The 16,024-nt window shown below is 47.5% G+C and overlaps 1 protein-coding gene across 1 annotated transcript; it reads right to left on the bottom strand.

The window, feature by feature from the left end:
• Positions 1-1,573: 1,573 nt before the first annotated feature.
• Positions 1,574-15,341, bottom strand: LOC132385854 (gastrula zinc finger protein XlCGF49.1-like). Its single transcript, XM_059958082.1, has 3 exons — positions 15,278-15,341; positions 6,721-8,025; positions 1,574-1,658 (listed from the first exon to the last, which is right to left on the bottom strand). Exons 2-3 carry the CDS (start codon positions 7,455-7,457, stop codon positions 1,574-1,576), a joined length of 822 nt encoding a protein of 273 aa, XP_059814065.1. The 5' UTR covers positions 7,458-8,025; positions 15,278-15,341.
• Positions 15,342-16,024: the final 683 nt, after the last annotated feature.

Genomic DNA, 16,024 nt, shown 5'->3' on the forward strand with positions numbered 1-16,024 from the left:
ACACAAAAATACTGCACCAATGCGGAATAATAATGTATGAAATAAAAATGCAGAGTGTTGATCTCTGAAGTGTGTTCTCCTGTCACAGAAAGATGAACTGTTGAATAAGTGTATTGCCGTTGATCCCAAAGATTTTCTGTAAAGGCGTCAAATGTTATGGGGAGAAAGTAGGAGAATGAGGTTGAGAAGGAAAATAAAAGATATTGGACAGGTACACAATGAGGAAACTTTAGAGAGAGATCTGTCAAGCACAGAAAAATGGGACAGACTCAGACAGGGGTTCTTGTTTGGCACAGAGCTGTGGGGCTGAACACCGGTTCGTTTTCCACTCTCGGACCTTCACTGAGACCATTTCTCATCAGTACATGTTTTACTTGGAAGTTTCTGGCCTCAACTTATTTTTAATTCGTCTCAGAACAATTCTCAACAAAATCTTTATTAGGTGAGTCGTAAGACAGATTGTTCTATAATTTTTGCCGTCAATAATTCCAGGAATTCTTGGCAGAGCTATAAGTACTGACTTCAAGCAATCATCAGGTAATACAGCAGACTCATATATGCCATTAAACAGTTCAAAAAGAATATCTATGCCCAGATCTTCTAGGGCTTGCAAACTGAGGTTTCCTCAACTCCAGTGGCTTTACCACGTTTCATGCTTTTCATTGCTTTAGTTTTTTCTTCTTTGGTAATAGGTGGGCCAGAATTAGGGTGTTTAATATCTGGGGGTTCCCCTCTATTATCCTCAGACAGCTGCTCTATATACTGAATCCTCATCCCACATACTTCATCTGGATCTGTCTGCTGATTTTATGCATTCTGTAGAGGAGGTTTTCTAAATTCCAGTAATTTCCTTAATTTTATTGTCCATTTCTTTGCCATTGTTAATATGGCCTTCTACTTCATTGCATTTTGGATTTAACCATTCTTCCTTTGCAATATTGCACACTTGTCTGTTTAGCTCTCTGAATTGCACTTCATTATTCTTCACTAACCTTCTTTGTTCTATCAGATGTAGAATTTCTTGGGTTATCCACCCCTTGTTGGTGTGTTGTGTTTCTTGTATTTGGATTATCTCCCCTGCTGATTGCTGTATAGCATATTTAAATCTGTCCCAAATAGGTATTGTTACGTTTTCATTTATGTGTTCTTCTACAGCTGTCTTGAATTGTTGCTAAGTATGCCATCTTTTTTTTGTTCTCCCAACATGGACTTCTCTTTTTTCCACGTTTCAGTTTCTTTAATTTTGTTTTGATGGTAGCTATTACTGGATGGTGATCTGAACCACAGTCTACTCCTGAGTAGGATTTAGAATTTGTGACATTATTTCTAAAGGGTTCATTGATGGTAATGAAATCTATTTGATTCCTTGTTCTATCTCCAGGGCTAATCCAAGTACACAATCTGCGTGGATGGTTTTTATACCAAGTATTGGTGATCACTTGGTTGTATCTGACACAACCATTCTCTGTTTTCAATTTTCTCCCCTAGTCCAAAGGGTCCTATAATATTATCAACCGTTTTCTGTCCAACTTTGGCGTTAAAATCTCCCATGACTAGTTTTATATCCCGAGATTTACATTGCCCTGTCGCGATCTTCATAAAACTTGTTGTTATCCTGTTCGTCCCCATCATTTGTTGGTGCGTAGGCTTGGATTATGCTGATGTTAAAAGGGTTAACCCTTAATTTAACTAAAAACAGCCGATCGGAAATCGCCCAATATGGCATAAGACATTTTGTTACTTTGTATTATTTCAAATTCTCGCTAAACTAAATACTGACGGAAGGGAACAACAACTACTTCACAATTCATATTGGAACCAAATGGCAGTGGTAAAAACTGATGATAATATAAGGAGTTGGACTAAAATTCAAAGAGGATTTAGACAGAGATGCGTTGCCTCATTGGAATTTTTAAATATCTATAGTGAAATGATTCTCAGAGAAATAGAAGACCTAGATGGGATAAAAATTTGAGGTGTTAACATCAACAATATAAGATATGCGGACGATACCATCCTAATAGCAAGTGCTACAGAAGACCTACTGTTACGTACTCGTGACACTTGACAATGGTACCCTTATCACGTGACTGGGGTTGAAGCTATACTGGACGAAGCAATCGTCTTGTGATGGTGGAGTGATGCCATTTTCCCGCCAGTAGAGGTCATGTGACAGTTTTTTTTACAGGGTATAAAAGGAGCACCCCTCCCTGTGAGGAGGGGCAGTTGAAAGATGAAGTTTCATCTAATGCCTAAAGTTTAAAAGGTCATTGCCAGCAGTTTCTTTACAATACTGCTAGTTAAGAATCAGTGGAGAGTGAAGATCGGAGTTCAGGAGATAGAAGATCGAGGAGAATCGATTTCGACGGTGCAACGGGTTCGACCTTGTTTGACCCCCATTCGGAAGGAATTCGTTGACTGTTCTCGTGTTAATCCCTGCGAAATAGTAGAAAGGATTGAGAACAGTGTTTTAAAGGAAAGGTCAGTGCCTTTAAACCGTTTCGTTACGTAAATTCTTCGTGGGGAAAAAGTTCGATTTGGGAACCGAAGCAACACGACGTGAAAGAGAATTTAAATCGTTTTAAAAAGTCTCTTCCTTAAATGGACTGTGAGCATTTTGAACTTTTTGCAGTACTACTTTGAAGAACTGTTTAAGCTACATTGCTTTCAGAACTGTGTAAGCTGCTGCACAGCAGCCGATTTCCGGTTACATTCGTGATTTGTTTACTTTTGGGGGGGTTTGTTTCCAGTGTTTAATAAACATGTTATTTGTTACAAAAACCCTTGCCTAACTCATATATTTATTGTTGCCTGAATCCGTAACACTACAAATCTTCCTGCCCAAAGTAATGCAAACAAGTGCAGATTCTGGTCTAACCATCAACTGTAAAAAAAAAGTATGGTAACATCGAAACAGCAGGATACTCCCAACGGCAAGTTGTACACCAGTAACCAAGAGGTTGAACAAAACGCCAGCTTCAATTACTTTGGTAGCTTTACCTTGTTACTTGTTATTCGTTATTCAAATAACAAGCCATAGGTAACAAAGGACATTAATGATATCCTGAACACTAAAAAGGGGGCGTTTAGAGATGGAAATAGGGAGGAGCTGAGGACAAGACAGAGGGACCTGAAAGCCAAGTTCAGGGAGGTTCAAGACAGTTATAGGAGGAAGCTTGAGTGGAAGTTCCAACAGAACAACATGAGAGAGGTCTGGAGTGGGATGAGGACCATCACTGGGTTCCGGCAAACTAGCAACAGAGGAGCTGAAGGCAGTGTGGACAGGGCCAACAAACTTAACCTGTTCTTCAACAGATTTGACACTCTGGCCCCTGCCCATCCCCCACGATTCATCTGTTGTCAGCCCCCAGCCAACACATACTCCACTCTCCCCTCCTACCCCTCCTCACAGCCCCCCACCCTGCTCTCATGACTACATCCCTCCCCCACCTGGAACCACCACGGTAGGCTTCACAGCTGAACAGGTGAGAAGACACCTGAAACCTCTCCTCAGCCCCAGGGTGCTCAAAGCCTGTGCCCCCCAGCTATGTGGGGTACTTCACCATGTCTTCAACCTGAGCCTGAGTCTCCATAGGGTTCCTATGCTGTGGAAGACGTCCTGCCTCGTCCCTGCACCGAAGACGCCGCGCCCCCGTGGCTCCAATGACTACAGACCAGTGGCATTGACCTCCCACATTATGAAGACATGGAGAGACTTGTTCCAGAGCAGTTCCGGCCTATGGTTAGGCCACACTTAGACCCCCTCCAGTTCGCCTATCAGCCCCGACTAGGAGTTGAGGAAGCCATCGTCTACCTGCTGAACCGTGACGACGCCCACCTGGACAAGCCGGCGAACACTGTGAGGGTCATGTTTTTGACTTCTCCAGTGTGTTCAACACCATCCGCCCTGCTCTGAGGGGTGAGAAGCTGACAGTGATGCAGGTGGATGCTTCCCTGGTGTCATGGATTATTGATTACCTGACTGGCAGACCACAGTACATGCTCTTACAACACTGTGTGTCAGACAGAGTGGTCAGCAGCACCGGGACTCCACAGGGGACTGTCCTGTCTCCCTTTCTCTTCACCATCTACACCTCGGACTTCAACTACTGCACAGAGTCTCGCCATCTTCAGAAGTTTTCTGACGACTCTGCCATAGTTGGATGCATCAGCAAGGGAGATGAGGCTGAGTACAGGGCTACGGTGGGAACCTTTGTCACATGGTGCAAGCAGAATCATCTGCAGCTTAATGTGAAAAAGACTAAGGAGCTGGTGGTGGACCTGAGGAGGACCAAGGCACCGGTGACCCCTGTTTCCACCTGAGGGGTCAGTGTGGACATGGTGGAGGATTACATATACCTGGGGATACGAATGGACAATAAACTGGACTGGTCAAAGAACACTGAGGCTGTCTACAAGAAGGGTCAGAGCCGTCTCTATTTCCTGAGGAGACTGAGGTCCTTTAACATCTGCCGGACGATGCTGAAGATGTTCTACGAGTCTGTGGTGGCCAGTGCTATTATGTTTGCTGTTGTGTGCTGGGGCAGCAGGCTGAGGGTAGCAGACAGCAACAGAATCAACAAACTCATTTGCAAGGCAAGTGATGTTGTGGGGGTGGAACTGGACTCTCTGACGGTGGTGTCTGAAAAGAGGATGCTGTCCAAGTTGCATGTCATCTTGGACAATGTCTCCCATCCACTCCATAATGTACTGGTTAGACACAGGAGTGCATTCAGCCAGAGACTCATTTCACTGAGATGCGTAGGAAGTCATTACTGCCTGTGGCTATCAAACTTTACAACTCCTCCCTTGGAGTGTCATCTGCTCTGAGCCAATAGGCTGGTCCTGGACTTATTTCCACTTGGCATAATTTACTTACTATTATTTCTGGTTTTATTTTGCTATATTTCTACTCTATTCATGGTTGGTGCAACTGTAATGAAAACCAATTTCCCTTGGGATCAATAATGTATGTCTGTCACAATAATGTATATCACAAGATGCTGGAAGTAAAGAAGAAATAAAAAGTAGAATTAGTATTACCAAAACCAACGTCCAAAAAACGATTTTTACCAACAAACACAATTCTATGATCACACGGTTTAGGCTACTAAAGTGTAAGATCTGGTCAATCTTGCTGTTTGCTTCAGAAACATGGACTGGAAACACCAGAACTGCAAAGAAACTTCGAAGCAACAGAAATGCGGTTTCTTAGAAGAATGCTGAAAATAGCATATAGAGATAGGGTAACTAATGAGACAATGCTTCAACGTGCCCATACAAAAAGCTCTTTAATAAGAACTTTAAGTGAGAGGAAACTTAAAGTACTGCAAAATTAAATGGGACCAATTCCAAAGGGGGTGGGGTGGGTGAGTCTGGGACTTTGTGAAGGAGCCCTAACTCCATCCTCCTCATTCCTCTTTTCCCTTCTCACTCCCCTCCCTCACACTCCACTGCATGTGTCTGTGTGTGAGAGACTGCCTGCACAGTCGCACTCCATCAATGATGTGCTCTCCCCCCCCCCAACACACTCGCACTCCTCTGTACACAACAATCCTCACCAGCTCAGAAGATCCAAAAATCTTATACCCTCCCTCCTGCACCAACTCCTTAGCCATGTGTTAAACTGTATAATCTTCTGATTCCTGGCACGTGGCACAGGTGACAGTCCTGAGATCACAGGCCTGGATGAGCCGCCCTTTAACTTAGCAGCTCACTCGCTGAACTCCCTTTGCAGAACCTCGTTACTCGACCAGACTATATATCAGAACCTTGCATGCAGGAGACCACATGCCATCCTGGAATCTCATTCTCACCCACAGGACGTCCAATCAGTTCCCTGAAGGAATGAATCACCTCTGGCCACAGCTCGTCTCTTCTCCTCCCTTCCCTCCTCAGTCTCAGAGCCAGACTAAATGCCGGAGACCCTTCTGCTGTGACCTTCCTTTACTTGGTCATCCTCACCATCCCTGACAGTATCTAAAGTGATAACTGCGTTGCTCAGAGGGATGGACACAGGGGTAAACTGCTCTCGCTGTTACCCCCTTACCTTCCTGACAGTCACCCAGTTCCCTGTGCAGTGCTTCTTGGATGCAACTACCTCTCAAATGTCCTACCTATCACTCCTTCAGCCTCCGGAATGATCTGGAGTTCATCCAGTTCCAGCTGCAACTCCTTAATGTGGATTGTTCGGAGCTGAAGCTGGATGCCTTTCTCACAAGTGTGGTTATCAGGGACACAGGAGGGTCCCCTGCCTTCCCACATCCCGCAAAGGAGCTTTCCATTAGCCTGCCTGACATCTCTACTGTTTTAAAATGAAAAGGGGGCAAAAAAAATTCTACCTTTGGCATGATTTTGCCTTCTCTGACTGGAGGCTCTCCTCACTGAAACCTCAAAGAGCTAAAGCCGCAAAGTCTCCGCTCCAACTCTGTCCACTCCACCAGTGACCACTCCACTTGCTCCTGCCTGACTTGAAGTTGTTCTTGATAATCAACCCTAAATACAAATTGGCCACTGCTGAAAGCTCAAAAATAACCTGCCCTGAACCACTGCCTTTAATACTCCGTCGGTGAACCTGAGTGAATTACGTCCTCTCAAGTGCCTGATCTCTCCGAATCACCATGGGTCAAAGCTCGGTCGGGCGATACAAGGATGAATGACTGATCGAAACCCATCCCACAGTCTGAGCAGGTGACCACCCTCCCCACAGTGTGAACTTGCTGGTGTCTCTGTAGCATGCATGACCGAGTGAAACCTTTCCCACAATCTGAGCAGGTGGACAGCCTCTCCCCAGTGTGAATTCGTTGATGCATTTTCAAGTCAGACGATTGTGTGAATTCTTTCCCACAGTCTGAGCAGCTGAATGGCTTCTCCCCAGTGTGAACTCGCTGGTGTACCTTCAGTTGAGAAGACCAAGTGAATTTCTTCCCACATTCAGAGCATGTGAAAGGCCTCTGCCTTGTGTGGACTAACTGGTGTCTCAGTAGGTGTGCTGACTGAGTGAATCCCTTCCCACAGTCTGAGCAGGTGAATGGCCTCTCCCTGGTGTGAATCTGGTAGTGCTTCACAAGGGTGGATAACTGAGTGAATCCCTTCCGACATTCAGAGCATGTGAATGGCCACTCCCCAGTGTGAACTGACTGGTGTGTCAGTAGGTGAGATGACTGAGTGAATCCCTTCCCACAGTCTAAGCACGTGAATGGCCTCTCCCCAGAGTGAACTCGCTGTTGTCTCTGTAGTGCGGATGAGCGAGTGAATCCCTCCCCACAGTCGGAACAGGTGAATGGCCTCTCCCCAGTGTGAACTCGCTGTTGTCTCTGTGGTGCGGATGAGTGAGTGAATCCCTTCCCACAGTCGGAACAGGTGAATAGCCTCTCCCCAGTGTGAACTTGCTGTTGTCTCTGTGGTGCGGATGAGCGAGTGAATCCCTTCCCACAGTCGGAACAGGTGAACGGCATCTTCTCAGAATGAACTTGCTGGTGTTCGTTCAGTCGAGGTGATTGAATGAATCTTTTCCCACACAGAGCAGGTGAATGGCTGTGTGTGAACCTGCTGGTGTCACAGTTTTCCCTTCCCACCGTCCAAGCAGGTCAATATCCCCTCACTGGTGTATTTTTGGATATATCTTCAGCCTTGATGATAGATTGAATTGCTTCCCACAGTCAGAACAGGTGGAGTATCACTCTGTGCTGTGAACTTGCTAATGTATCTTCAGGCTGGATGACTGAGTAGTTCCCCTCCCTCACACAGAGTGGGTGAATGGCCTCTCCCCACTGTGAACTCACTGGACTGTCTGCGGGTAGGCTGTGAGTGTGTTCTCAGCACCCCGGTTCCAGTGGATTTCACTGAGTTACAACAGAAAACTTCATTTCAGACACAAAATACATTTCCAGCTGGCATGAGATTAACTCTTCATCTTCAAGGATCGATAACAGATGTGTTGGTCTTGCAAAGAAAGTATTTGGTCACTTCTTATATATCTGGACACAGACAGCAAAACTGATATGTTGAGATTCCATTTCAAACCTGTAAAAATATTTGAAAGGACATCAGTGGGTGAAGCAGAATATTTCAGGTGAGATCTTAGTCTGTCAGGAGCTCTGGCATCACAATGTTATGAAGTTCATCTCCCGTTGGAGCTGAAGGGCTTGTACTGTGCTATAAATTTCTATATATAGCTATAAATTCCTCATCTTCTGACAAGGCATCCTGACTAACCAACAAATTCGCTGCCTGTGTTCCTGTCTGTATGAGAATAGGCGATTTCTGCCCTCAATTAACTTGTGAGTTGCCTCAATTTGACTCTGTCCATTTGATGTTATTTCAAGTTCTTGTCACGTCCCACAGCACTACAAAGCACACTTATTATTACATGTCTGATCCTGTCGATTTTCTAATGACTTTAATTCCCTCCCAACAAGCACTTGACAGTGATGAACCCATCGATGGCAATGCCAACGAACATGAAGGGGATGGTAGTGGTTACTCTCATTGGAATGTGGTAATTTTGCGATGTGAAAGCCACAAGTCTCTTGTCATCGATGACAAAGGTCTTTCATACCGTTATTTACCCAGCGAGAACTAAAGCTGACGGAAGGATTTTTTTTTTGCCAAACAGCATTAATTGACATTTTCACTGACTAGAAGATAGACACTCCATCGGAGATTAACTGGGAAATATACTTTTGTTCCGAGTCCCTAATGCTTGGATTCACATCGCTGGAGTTCGGCCGTGTTTGGGAGATACATCCGCTCCTATTTACTCCGACTGTACGAGGGCAATGCCGATGTGGTTCCGCATGGCTGCCTCTTTACCCAGAAGCCCCCACGAGCTAAAAACCGATCTATCCGCCATCAAAGGCGCGCCAGCGAAGGCGAGGCGCATGCGCCGCCGAGATCGCGGCCGCGCCAACGGTCACCAGCCGAAATCTCTCTGGGGCTGAAAAAGACGGAAAAGACCGTGATCTGCCCAGGGGTGTAGCAGTAGTGCGGGCCGGGCTCACGGTAATTGTTCTTCAATCGCGGCTCAAACGCTGATGATTACTGCCCATCCGGAGCTGCCTCTGACCTGCGCCGATCCTCGTGAGCCTCTCGTCTACTGAGCGCATGCGCGATATCCGGGATCAGCTGAGTCCTCTACGCATGCGCATCTGATTCCGCGTTGCAATTTCTATCATTTTGGCGGCATCGTTTAAAAACACACTTAACTCAAAATCAAATGTAGAATGAATAATAATGTACCAATTTTCAATAATAATGTAGGAAATATTAAAGCAGAGACTACTGTACTATGATGTCTGAACTGTTGTATACGCTTATTCTGTAACAATCCTTCTGACAGCAGAGTTTATTCAAACAGATGATCCGCTGCTTATTCAGTAGGTCATGCAGAGGATGTGCCAGATTGTCCATAATGAATAACAGTATGTTTCCTGACCTGCGCTCCTGCACGTCAACCTTTTTGATGAGTTTATTCAGTCTTTTTCCATCACCAAGTACCAATGCTGCTGCACCAACATAAAGTACCAAAGAGGACGGCACTCTCTGCAACTGACTGGTAAAAGATCTCCAACATCCTGCTGCACACAGTTCTCTGTGCTCCGACTCCCGCCCGTCTCTGATGCACCCAACTACCGCAGAGTCATCAGAGAACTTCTGCAAGTGGCCAGACTCAGAGTTGTACTGAACGTCTGAGGTGAACAGAAACGGAGACAGGACAGTCCCTTGTGGGGCTCCAGTGACACTCAGCTCCGCCTCAGGCAGAGAACCACCGAGCGGTACAAACTGGTGTCTGTCTGTCAGGAAGGCTGTGATCCAGGAGAGAGTGGATTTATCTACGCCCATCCTTTGCAGCTTCTTGCACAGAACGTGATTGGGTTGTATTGAAGGCAGAAGAGAAATCAAAAAATGTGGTGCTCACAATGCCACCAGCATTGTCCAGGTGTGGGCAAGCTCGCTTCAACAGGTAGACGGTGGCATCATTCACTCCCGCAAGAAGCTGCTTGGCAAACTGGAGAGGGTCCATTGAAGATCTCAACTGCGGCCCAACACCGGCCATTCCAGCCCCTTCATCGCATGAGATGTTAGGGCAATTGGTCTGTAGTCATAAAGACCCGATTTAGTCGCCTTCTTGGGTAGGGGAACTAAGCAAGAAGTCTTCCGCGACTCCAGTATCTTTTCCAGACTCAGACTCAAATTGTAGAGGTGCTACAAAATACCAGACAGGTGGCTCGCACTGCCCTTCAGTACCCCGGGGCTGATACCGTCTGGGCCAGCAGTCTTACCTTGCTCTAGTCTCTCCAGCTGTCCCTTCAACCTGCCTCGACGGCAGGGAGGGTATGTGGTCTTGTTAGTGGGAGAGGGGACAGCAGTAGGTCCCCTCAAATTCACTTCATTGGCCCTGTCCAGGCAAGCCCCCGGTCTTCCTTCCTTTAACCTTGAAGCCGGTGACCTGCTTCGTACCCGACTACTCGCCCGCTATGCACCTCTGCTGGAGCTCGTACTCCAGCTTCCTCTTGTAGGGACCTTCAAACCTACCTCAGCCCTACCCTCCGTTCACTCTGCTCTTGCCTCGGTGCTTGCCTTGTCTCCACACCTGAAGGCTTTCTTCTCCTTATTCAGAGGTTCTTTCAGGTCGCTGGCGATCCGGGGCTTGTCGCTGAGGAAGCAACATACAGCCCTGGCTGGCAAGATGGTGTTCTCGCAGAATTAGATGCTGCCCTGGGGGATTCCCTTGGCAACATTACAAGAAGAGCATTTTTAGTTTTGGGTGCCTATATACTCACCACTCTAGCAATATGGGTCTGTTGGATTATGCGATGTGTCTTTCTTGGTAACCCCCACCTCCGTTGTTCCAAAACCTTCAGCTGATTTCAGCTTACACGATTTAATCACGTCTAAGCATTCTGTTCTGCCTGTTGTGTGATCATATATTAAGCACGATTATTATGATGCGAGAACCCTTTTTTCACAGATAAATCAAAGGATAATTTAACTGGAAAATTTGCTGTGGTTGTTTTTGTGCCCGGATGATAGGTAACGATGAAGAAATGACTTACTAACCATTCACTGGCAGCCACAGCAGAATTGGAAGCCATCATCCTGGGCTTACAGTGGGTACAGGAAAGTTTGTGCTAACGTGTGGCAATGTGAATGGGAAGCTATATTGAAATGGCCATCAGGAGATCCCGCCTGGGTCAGACAGAAGAAAGGACCACGCCGAAGTGGTCTACACGTCTCCCTTGGCAGCTCGTCCCACCCACTGATCTCCCTCCTGGTACTTTTCCTTGCTGCCGAACAACTGCCACACCTCCTCTCTCTCACTACCATTCAGGGAGTGTTTACACGTGAGGCCGCACTTCACCAGCGAGTGTGTTTGTGTCACATACTGTATACAGTGCTGCCGGTGGAGCTTGTGTTATATTGGCGAGATGCAGTGTAGATTGAGAGGTCGCTCCACAAACACCTTCACTCTGTTCGCCAGGAAAAGCGGTAAGTTCCCACTTTTGAAAGCGTATGTGTTTCCACATGTAATTGGCAAAGATGCTGTGGATATCTAAAACAGCTTTCAAATTGAGGAAACTGCCTTTACAGAATTTGAGGTGTATTTTGTTCCAAATAAAAAAAAAACATCACGATTGAGGGAAGTAACCTTTTTTTCCTGCGACCAGAAACAAGTTGTTATTTGAGACCAATACTGAGCTGAGCTGCACATACTGAATAAGTCCTGTGATATTGGAGATTTGACAGACTTACCAGATGGGGACAAAACAGTCTGTGGAATAACAGATAATAGGCTCAGAGAAAGACAGCTCCGTGAGGAAAATGACTTGTTGCCAAAGGCCGTGGATATGTGCTGGACTGTGGCAAGGAAAGGGCAAACTCAAACGCGGGACGCTGGCACAGAGATAGAGTTGGGATGCAGACGAGGGCGTGAGCGTGGCTGGGGCTGGCAAACAGGAGGGTGAACGGAAAAGCAGGAGGCAGGCAAAACTTACCTTGACACAGGGCGTTGCTGGAGCTGAAGGGCAAACAGGAGACAGGCGGCAGGCAAAACTTAGCTTGACAGGAAGAGACAGAGCGACACGGGTAAACCTCGGCACTGAAGTAAAACTTAGAAATCACGATCCGAAGCGGCTGGGAACGTGAATTACCACACCGGCCGACACGGCGACCTGGCGATGAGTGGATGCAAAGCCGGGGTATTTACGCTGCAGGTTTAGATGAGAATCAGGTGTGTTGCAACAAGGGGAATTAGGAGAATATGGGGAATTAACAGTTGGGACCGTGACACAGACAGCAGAAAGCACACGAGCACAGGCCGGGGAACTGCACAGGCCGAGGTAACAGTGCATACTATGAAAAAGGGGGGAGGCGGGCAGAACTCATGTTGTGACCCAAAGCAACAGAAAAGCAAAGAAATAAGGGCAGAATTATGAAAAAACAGCCTAATTCTTGCCTTTAATATCTCATCTTTCCCTTTTCAGGGTTGGTCGGGTAACATCGAGGCCCCGATTTTTTAATGGCATTCGCAACCTATTTTCTTTTATGGTGGATGGGTTCCAGATCCGGGTGCTCTTTGGCCGAACGGTTTTTGACATTCTCCAGGCCCGCCTCCGGTGTGCGGACCTGTGGATGCTTGATCTGAGGCTGGTGTTGTTGACAGAGGCGTCGCAGGCTAGGGAACATCGGGATTTCGCTGCGGAACACTTTTAATATAATAACAGCAACTGTCAGTCTCCCCGTCTGCTGTGAAAATGAGTGATGTTGCTCGTGAGAGAGGGAGCCTTTGACACGTCCAGCTGTCGGGCAAACAACAGTTTTTGTTGACTGAAGTTGTTCTCTTTTCCATTAATGCCGCTGGACCTGCTGAGATCCTTCAGCATTCTGTGTGTGTTGCTATGGTCTCTCTCTGGTGTTTCCTGTTGCTTGGTGGTGGGGGGCGCTGACATACTGTGTGTGTTGCTATGGTCTCTCTCTGGTGTTTCCTGTCACTTGGTGGTGGGGGGCGCTGACATTCTCTGTGTGTTTCTATGGTCTCTCTCTGGTGTTTCCTGTTGCTTGGTGGTGGGGGGCGCTGACATACTGTGTGTGTTGCTATGGTCTCTCTCTGGTGTTTCCTGTCGCTTGGTGGTGGGGGGCGCTGACATTCTGTGTCTGTTGCTATGGTCTCTCTCTGGTGTTTCCTGTTGCTTGGTGGTGGGGGGCGCTGACATTCTGTGTGTGTTGTTGTGGTTTCTCTGTCTGGTGTTTCCTGTTGCTTGGTGGTGGGGGGCGCTGACATTCTCTGTGTGTTGCTATGGTCTCTCTCTGGTGTTTCCTGTTGCTTGGTGGTGGGGGGCTCTGACATTCTGTGTGTGTTGCTATGGTCTCTCTCTGGTGTTTCCTGTTGCTTGGTGGTGGGGGGCGCTGACATTCTGTGTGTGTTGTTGTTGTTTCTCTGTCTGGTGTTTCCTGTTGCTTGGTGGTGGGGGGCGCTGACATTCTCTGTGTGTTGCTATGGTTTCTCTGTCTGGTGTTTCCTGTTGCTTGGTGGTGGGGGGCGCTGACATTCTCTGTGTGTTGCTATGGTCTCTCTCTGGTGTTTCCTGTCGCTTGGTGGTGGGGGGCGCTGACATTCTGTGTCTGTTGCTATGGTCTCTCTCTGGTGTTTCCTGTTGCTTGGTGGTGGGGGGCGCTGACATTCTGTGTGTGTTGTTGTGGTTTCTCTGTCTGGTGTTTCCTGTTGCTTGGTGGTGGGGGGCGCTGACATTCTCTGTGTGTTGCTATGGTCTCTCTCTGGTGTTTCCTGTTGCTTGGTGGTGGGGGGCTCTGACATTCTGTGTGTGTTGCTATGGTCTCTCTCTGGTGTTTCCTGTTGCTTGGTGGTGGGGGGCGCTGACATTCTGTGTGTGTTGTTGTGGTTTCTCTGTCTGGTGTTTCCTGTTGCTTGGTGGTGGGGGGCGCTGACATTCTCTGTGTGTTGCTATGGTTTCTCTGTCTGGTGTTTCCTGTTGCTTGGTGGTGGGGGGCGCTGACATTCTCTGTGTGTTGCTATGGTCTCTCTCTGGTGTTTCCTGTCGCTTGGTGGTGGGGGGCGCTGACATTCTCTGTGTGTTTCTATGGTCTCTCTCTGGTGTTTCCTGTCGCTTGGTGGTGGGGGGCGCTGACATTCTGTGTGTGTTGCTATGGTCTCTCTCTGGTGTTTCCTGTTGCTTGGTGGTGGGGGGCGCTGACATTCTGTGTGTGTTGCTATGGTCTCTCTCTGGTGTTTCCTGTTGCTTGGTGGTGGGGGGCGCTGACATTCTGTGTGTGTTGCTATGGTCTCTCTCTGGTGTTTCCTGTTGCTTGGTGGTGGGGGAACGCTGATATTCTGTGTGTGTTGCTATGGTTTCTCTCTGGTGCTTTCCTGTTGCTTGGTGGTGGTGGGCGCTGACATTCTGTGTGTGTGGCTATGGTTTCTCTCTGGTGTTTCCTGTTGCTTGGTGGTGGTGGGCGCTGACATTCTGTGTGTGTTGCTATGGTCTCTCTTTGGTGTTTCCTGTTGCTGGGTGTTGGGGGGCGCTGACATTCTGTGTGTGTTGCTGTGGTTTCTCTGGTGTTTCCTGTTGCTCGGTGGTGGGGAGCGCTGACATTCTGTGTCTGTTGCTATGGTCTCTCTCTGGTGTTTCCTGTCGCTTGGTGGTGGGGGGCGCTGACATTCTGTGTGTGTTGCTATGGTCTCTCTCTCTGGTGTTTCCTGTCGCTTGGTGGTGGGGCGCGCTGACATTCTCTGTGTGTTGCTATGGTCTCTCTCTGGTGTTTCCTGTCGCTTGGTGGTGGGGGGCGCTGACATTCTGTGTGTGTTGCTATGTTCTCTCTCTGGTGTTTCCTGTTGCTTGGTGGTGGTGGGCGCTGGCATTCTGTCTGAGTTGCTATGGTCTCTCTCTGGTGTTTCCTGTTGCTTGGTGGTGGGGAGCACTGCCATTCTCTGTGTGTTGCTATGGTTTCTCTCTGGTGTTTCCTGTTGGTTGGTGGTGGTGACATCAGCGCTGGACTCCGGAACGCAGGCTCGTGAGTTCGAATCCAAGTCGGGCCACACCCCAGCCCCACCCCGGCACGTCTTCCATCCATGCTGGGTTGAGCGTTGTGCTAGCCACACGGTCTCGTAAAATACACAAAGGGTCGAGTCAGTAACGTTCATATTGTGACCGCGTTAATCCGAAACGCGCCAGACAAGAATGGCCGACTGTCTGTTGCGACACGCTAGGGAGTTTATATTTGCTACTAATGCATTGTCAACAAGAAATAAAAGACTTACCAAGAGATTAATGCTGATGTACATGTCCTATGTGTACACGATTGTTACCTCTATTCCAATATCTGCTGATAGAACAGAGAAGATTAGGACACCAGCAGGGACGGCTGCATCAATGAAGGTACGCAGGGAGACAATACAGAAAGGATGGCCTGCATCTACGAATAGATGTTCAATATTTGTTCGGGATTATTGGGCAGACGGAGCTGAACTGTCAGCATTGGAAGATATGGTCCTCCAAGTGAACAGGTTTGTGTCTTCAGGTCGTCACACAAGGAAATGCTCCAGAAGGTGCAGAAAGAAACGTAAACAACGAGCTCATGAAGTGACGTACTGTTCAAGAATGAACCGAAACATCTGACGGAGCACTACTTCATACGAGATATGTCGTACCCACAGAAATCCCCTGACTCCAACCCCTGTACCAGACAAGCTGTCCTTCAAATTCGGTGATTAGTTGTTTGATTGTAATGGGAAGAGTCATATCGTTGCGACAGTCTTCCCTTCCAGTCACCCAGAGTTTGAAACAGCACAATCAATATCCAGGAAAGCAATCATCACCTTCTCAAAAACTACCTTTGTGTGGCATGGAGCTCCACAGAATCATAGAAAACCACAGCACGTTACAGGCCCTTTGGCCTGCAATGTTGTGCCGACCATGTAACCTACTCTGGCAGCTGCCTGGAATTCCTCTGAAGCGTGGCCCACTATTTTGCTAAGCTCCGTGTACCTATCTAAGAATCTGTTAAA

The sequence above is a fragment of the Hypanus sabinus genome (assembly GCF_030144855.1).
Source record: "Hypanus sabinus isolate sHypSab1 chromosome X2 unlocalized genomic scaffold, sHypSab1.hap1 SUPER_X2_unloc_3, whole genome shotgun sequence".
Lineage (NCBI taxonomy): Eukaryota > Metazoa > Chordata > Chondrichthyes > Myliobatiformes > Dasyatidae > Hypanus > Hypanus sabinus.